This window comes from Gopherus flavomarginatus, chromosome 7, assembly GCF_025201925.1.
Source record: "Gopherus flavomarginatus isolate rGopFla2 chromosome 7, rGopFla2.mat.asm, whole genome shotgun sequence".
Taxonomy (NCBI): domain Eukaryota; kingdom Metazoa; phylum Chordata; order Testudines; family Testudinidae; genus Gopherus; species Gopherus flavomarginatus.
Window position 1 is genome coordinate 3,497,093 of NC_066623.1, and position 6,980 is coordinate 3,504,072.

The window sequence follows — 6,980 nt, forward strand, 5'->3', positions numbered from 1 at the left end:
GAGCCAATGGGAGCAGGGAGGGCGCCGCGGTCGCCGGAAGTGAGAACGGGACGGAGCGGTGGGGGTTGGCGAGAGGCTCTGTGGCCGGGGCGGGGAGCAGCCGCCGAGGCACCAGGTGAGCGCTGCGTCCGAGGGGCCTGCACATGGAGAGGGGCACCGCAGAGCCCCCCCGCCGGGCAGCGCAGAGCCCAGCCGCCTTCTCCCCCCGCCGCTCCCCATGGGCGCCCTGGAGCCCCCCCTCCACCCCCGGCTCCCCCCGCACCGCAGAGCCCCCCCGCCTGGCACTGCAGAGCCCCCCCCGCCTTCTCCCCCCCCGCTCCCCATGGGCGCCCTGGAGCCCCCCCTCCACCCCCGGCTCCCCCCGCACCGCAGAGCCCCCCCGCCGGGCACCGCAGAGCCCAGCCGCCTTCTCCCCCCCACCCCGCTCCCCATGGGCGCCCTGGAGCCCCCCCTCCACCCCCGGCTCCCCCCGCACCGCAGAGCCCCCCCGCCGGGCAGCGCAGAGCCCAGCCGCCTTCTCCCCCCGCCGCTCCCCATGGGCGCCCTGGAGCCCCCCCTCCACCCCCGGCTCCCCCCGCACCGCAGAGCCCCCCGCCGGGCACCGCAGAGCCCCCCCACCTTCTCCCCCCCACCCCGCTCCCCATGGGCGCCCTGGAGCCCGCAACCTCCACCCCTGGCTCCCCCCGCACCGCAGAGCCCAGCCGCCATCTCCCCCCCGCCGCTCCCTATGGGCACCCTGTAGCCCCCCCCTCCACCCCCGACTCCCCCCGCACCGCAGAACCCAACCCCCCGGCCGCCCCCCCCCCGGACCACAGAGCCCGCTCCCCCCCCCCCCCCCGGCTCTCCCCGTGCGCCACAGAGCCCAGCCGCCTTCCACCCCCCGCTCCCGTCGGGCACCACAGTCCCCCGCCCCCCCCCCCCCCCGCGCCTGGGCACCCTAGAGCCCTGTCCCCTCCTGGTCTCCCTGCACCACAGAGCCCCCTCCCGCCCTGGCTCCCTCCACCCCAGCCTATGGGCACCCTAGAGCCCGCCCCCTCCCGTCTGCACCACAGAGCTCAGCCGCCCCCACCTACCCCTGGCCCCAGTCAGATACATGGCAGCTGTGTCTGGGGCCCACCTAAGATGTACAGGGCCTGGCACCTGAAGCACTGCAGCTCGCAGCCCCTAGTGGTTTCTCCTCACTCTCCACATGCAGCCAGGGGCACAGAGCAGGGGGTAGTGACTTGCCTCAGGTCAGGCAGGAAATAAGTGGAGAGGTGGCGATTACACCCGAGTGTTCTTGGTGCCAGGCGAGTGCCCTAACCCCTGCACCACCCTTCCCCTGGGCTCGGACCTTGCTCCCTGCTGACGGGCTGGGGGATGCTCTTTGGGGATGGGTGCGGCCTGTCACTGCCCAGGGGTGACCATTTCAGGGTGGTATGTTGTCGACTCAGTGCCCCAGCCTCACTCGCAAGGATGAGAGTTGGGGATACTCCCCTATTTAGGATCCTTATAAAGGAGAGTGTTTAAAGTTTGTTTATTTAAGTCTGATTTTTTTTTTTAATTGATCCTTGGAGTGATTCCTTCAAAGCTGGGGGCTGTGTGTTCAGGGGGCTGGTAATGGACGTGATGGAGCCTTTTATCTTTGTGACCAGTCTGATGTGGCTTAAGGTGGCAGGGATGGAAAGCGCCTACATCTGATAGCTGCTTACTGGCCTGTGTGAAATTTAGGAAGGTTTCTGCCTCGTTTGTGGTGGACAAGTGTCTGACTCTCAAAAGGCACCAAACATAAACACCCTCATCTACAGTCCGAGCAGAGATCCCAAGCACTGAATGAGCGTCAAACCTGAACCCTACTTTCATCTCAAGAAGCCTTTGAGACTGGGGTACATTAACTAGTGGGAGAAAAGCTTGCTCTGTTTCTAATGTTGCTATACTTGTTCTGTGGATTAACAGAGAACTTCAGATTGTAATTTTGATAGACCAGTCTCTACCATGATTGGTAAATACTAAATTTGGATCTAAAGAACATCCCTTGTTTTAAAAATATATCTTGTAGCATTTATAGTAGTCCATTTTCCTGTAGTTGCCAGCATAAGAAATTATTAAAGAAATCACTGTTAATATTGAAAACCAAGAGATCTTGATGGGGCAGGTGGTATCGTTCTAGCAGTGACCTTACATTACATTTGCTGAAAGGGGTAGCGCACTATATTTAAACATGCTGTAAAACTAATGTATAACTAACCTAATCCTACATTTTTATGGGTTATTCCACAGATACTTTCATCTGCCCCAATGGGGGAACCTCAGCAAGTGAGTGCTCTCCCTCCACCTCCAATGCAATATATAAAGGAATATACAGATGAAAATATTCGGAAAGGTCTAGCCCCTAAGCCTCCACCACCTGTGAAAGACAGCTACATGATGTTTGGTAACCAATTCCAGTGTGATGATCTCATTATTCGACCCTTGGAAAGCCAAGGCATTGAACGATTGCATCCCATGCAGTTTGACCACAAGAAGGAACTAAGGAAACTCAATATGTCTATCCTGATAAACTTTTTGGACCTCTTGGATATCTTGATAAGGAGCCCAGGCAGCATAAAACGGGAGGAGAAACTGGAAGACTTAAAACTGCTTTTTGTCCATGTCCATCATCTTATAAATGAATATCGACCCCACCAAGCCAGGGAGACGCTAAGGGTTATGATGGAGGTGCAGAAACGTCAGCGCTTGGAGACTGCTGAGAGGTTTCAGAAGCATTTAGAACGAGTTGTAGAAATGATCCAGAACTGCCTGGCCTCCTTACCTGACGATTTGCCTCATTCAGAGGGAGGGATGAGGTTAAAAACTGAGCCCATGGATATTGATGGACAGAATTGTATGGGACAGAATGAACAGCAGAGAGCGAGCTCTGGTTGCAAGAAAGATCAGGTTTTAGACAAAGATGCTGCTATGTGTAGCATTATTGATGAAATGACATGAAAAGACACTTTTGTAATTGAATAAAGTTCTTGGGGGCAAGAAGTGGACTTGATACTAGAGGTCATATGCTGTGGGGTGTTTTGGTGTTTTTTTTTCCTCCTTTTGGTGTATATGTAAATAAATAATCACGGAATTCAGTGTATATAAACCCAGAAGTCTTATTTTTGTAGTCCTAGGTAAGGATTTTGCAGGTGATCAAACAAACAGAAGCATTGCTTGATATTTTTTAGATGCAATTTGTGTGGTGTGCTGTTCAGAACAGAAAAGAATGTCTTATACTATTTTGTTGAAACAAGTGCATCACCTCAGTTGAAGTAAGCTTTATTCTGTGGCTTTATTATATTTTCAGTCACTCATTTCCTGGTTTTATAGATACACTTATTTTATTAATTTCCATGAAATATGGGATTGAGAAAAGATCAGTGTCTGCAGGGAATCTGGTTTTGACAATTTCAAATAAGTTAAAGGTACCTTGTACAAATGTTATGGTAAATAACTATAAAAACTATATTATGGTATGAAAGATGGGTTTATTATTATTACTGACAGTGTTGGTAGGTCAATTTAATTCTTTCCTTTTTAGTTTTGTAAAGTCAATATAATTGTCTAAAGGAATGCTCACTTTAGTGGCTTAAAAATTCAGTTTTGGTAGCCTAACACTCAGAAGTAACTCTACAATAAACTCTCTGTGCAGGAGACAATCTTATAACAAAATAGATTTATGTTTTCCAAGGACTAATGAGCAGTAATTCTTTTAAAACAGGAGATACCTAGATACTTACTCCTTTAAACATAACAGGAAATATTCTTTAAATGCTAACTTTTTATTAAATGTGCATGTTCAGTGAAAATACCTGAAGTGAGAGTACTCGCCACTTCCCTCTTTGCCAGGATCAAGACACAGAATCAAGCCCTGTGTAAAGACAGGAGGATTTAACCAATATTTGTTAGTATTCATTATTTTCATCTTGAGAACACTAACAAATTAATCCCAGCAAAAATTCCATTTTGTACAAAGACTTTACAGCCTGTTTTGAATGAAACTTAATCTAATTCCTTTCAGTGACTGAGAGGTGAGTCAGGCCATGGTACAGTACAATTGTTCAACAACAAAAAACCTTTTTGTGCAGCTATCAGAATGTTGCAGCCTTCCTTTATCAGGGCCACCCAGAGGGGGAGGCAAGAGGGGCAATTTGCTCCGGGCTCCGCAGGGGCCCCCACGAGTTTTTCGGGGCGCTTGGAGCAAGGTCCTTCACTCGCTCCAGGGGGCCTGGAAAACTCTTGCGGGGCCAGGCCCTGGAGCTTCTTCCGCTCCCGGTCTTTACTGGCGGGGGGGTCCTTCTGCTCCAGGGCGGAAGGATCCCCCACCAGTGAATTACCGCCGAAGCGGGACCTGCCGCTGAAGTGCAACCCGGTCTTCGGCGGTAATTCGGCGGCAGGGGGCCCTTCCGTTCCGGGACCCACTGCCGAAGTGCCCCGAAGACCCAGGGTGGGGGCCCCCCTGCCGCCAAACAGTGCCTGCTCTAGACATTTCGCCACACAGGGGGCGCCCTGCCGCTTGCCGGTCCCGCGGCTCCGGTAGACCTCCCGCAGGCACGCCTGCGGATGCTCCACCGGAGCTGCGGAACCAGCGGACCCTCCGCAGGCACGCTTGCGGGAGGTCCACCGGAGCCGCCTACTGCCGCCGGCCCCAGGCCCCCGGAATCTTCTGGGCACCCCTGCCCTTTATCCCTCTCACATGCTAGATTCTGTGTGTGCACCAGTATATCGATGACCAACTTTTTTTTTTCCTTGTTCCTTGTAGAAAATCATAGACTTTCAGGGAGTAATGTCAGTGCAAAATCCATGCCCTTTGAAATGAAACATCATTGAGTACTATTTCCTAACTGAAACTAGAGAAGCATACATGTTACTCTTTCCCACCTATCCTCTAATAACATGCAGGTAGGAAAAACAGGAAGGATCTAAAATCAAAACTTACTTTTGCAAACAGATTAAAAGACTTTTCAAACTTCAAAACCCCTTGAGACTTGTCTCTGATTAAATGCTCTGTTTTTAAAAATTTCACCCACCTTATCTTGGGCTTAATGACAGATTCAAGTCATAAAATATTTTTCATGCAAATTCTAGTGGATGCAAAAACTTCCTAGGTTGACAGACTATTGTAAAATGAAGACCTTCAACCATGATCCTGCTCCCGTTGGAATCCATGAGAAATGTTGACACCAAATTCAGTAGGAGCAGGATCACACACTTCAATCACAAAAGTACACGGTTAGCAGTGATGAAGTGCCTCAATTGCTGTAGTGAGTTGAGGCCCATGCCCACCTCTGCCAGTCACCATGGCAATCTTTATCTTGGACAGTTGCTGAAATTAAACAATGCTTTTAATAAGTTTGTAGCAGATAGTGTTGAAATAAAAGTCATTCAACTGAAGAATCTATTAAGCTGTGCTTTCTGTATAAAATGAATGTCTGGGTAAGCTCTTTATTTACTTCTTAACCCTGATTAGAGAGGTCTGGAAGTGTTTGGTCATAGCTAACAAGAATGACTAGATCCTGAACTTTGACATTTAAGGTTCAAAACCAAATGGCGTATGTCTAATCATACTTGCACATTTATTAAAGTGTCCAATATCTCTTTTGGGTTTCAGAGGTCTCCTATGCTTTGTGGTTTCAAGGAAGCTGTAAATAACAATTTTGCACTACTCTAACTCCTTAGCTAAGAAAATGTTAAGATGAGTGGTTCAGAAATATGATTTGTTAATTTAAATCTATGGTCAAGGTTTAATTTAATTCTAAGGAATCTAGTACGCAATCGTAACATGATTACTGAAATTTGGGGGGGATAAAAAGTGATGTGTATCATTTTAAGATCATACAATAAAGCTTCTCATCTAGTAACAAATTTTATATGGCCACTACTGAACCTTTGAGGAGAGATTAGCAGAAAGCAGCATTTCCCATCAAGATTCCACCAGAAGAATGAAAAAAGTAAACCTTGGGCCAGCTTTACAAAGGTATTCAGGTGCATAAAGATCCAGACAGGCAGCTAGTAGGAATTTCAAAAGCACCTCCTAAGCAGGATATGTGTTTAAGTCCTATCGAAAAATCTTTCAAAATCTGGCCCCCTAGCCGTATTTGGCTGTACAAAATGAAACAATTAAGCAATAATTGAAAACTACTGTTCTTATCTGAGGTCAAGATGGCTTTCATCTTATGCTGTGTAACTTAACTTTTTTAATGATGTGCCTTCTAAAGTGCTAGTGGGAAACACTTCCAGTTACTCTGCCTGAGTCCTAACATTTCTAAAAATATAACACCACTCCTATGATCACATAATACGCTATCAGATCTTTATATGGACATCGAACAGTATTGATGGTTAGAGTCAACAGATTTATGGGATGGTGTACATTGGTCACTGCCCCCTACCCATTCTTGATTAAAAAAAAACAAAAACCTTTTAAAGTCTTGGGCTCAAATACATTTAAAAATGCATTCTGGAAATATGGACTCCTTGTACCCTGCTGAAGGGAAAGGTGCACTAGCAATGGTCCTGTGAAGTTGTCCAGTAGGACAGTCACCTTACCCATTACTTGAGTGTTTGTTTAATAACATACTGCATCTCCCTTTAGGCTACAGCAGTTTAGCAGGTGGAGTTTTCCAGTATTTTCTGGTGACGTGTAGACTTACCTGGATGATTAATAATCTGCTGCAAAAATACTGTGACCAATCTATGTTCTACCATGTGGAAGTAGCCAAAATTACATTTGATCAAAAAATGAATAATTTGAGGTACGTTTGGGAGTAATTTAATTTATAAAAACTAGGGAATCGCTTAATAAATACTGATTTTTCTCCTGTCTCCTTTCCCTCTTCCATTCTGCAGTACATATTAGGATAATCTCTTTTTTGATATCTATGCAATGCAGCTAAGCAAAGGGAAATTAGGCAGAGAACTATCAAAAATATTTTACCATCCGCCATTGTTTTGGAGCCAGTGGTGTCTCC

The 6,980-nt window shown here is 47.7% G+C and overlaps 1 protein-coding gene across 1 annotated transcript; it reads left to right on the forward strand.

The window, feature by feature from the left end:
- The first annotated feature begins 62 nt into the window (after positions 1–62).
- MED7 (mediator complex subunit 7) lies at positions 63–3,706 on the forward strand. The gene is made up of 2 exons (XM_050961336.1): positions 63–115; positions 2,260–3,706. The coding sequence occupies exon 2, from the start codon at positions 2,278–2,280 to the stop codon at positions 2,965–2,967; it is 690 nt and encodes a 229-aa protein (XP_050817293.1). The 5' UTR covers positions 63–115; positions 2,260–2,277; the 3' UTR covers positions 2,968–3,706.
- The last annotated feature ends 3,274 nt before the right edge of the window (positions 3,707–6,980 follow it).

Excerpts from the sequence above, each read along its gene's own strand:
- MED7 (XM_050961336.1), top strand. The coding sequence starts at position 2,278 with ATGGGGGAACCTCAGCAAGTGAGTGCTCTCCCTCCACCTCCAATGCAA.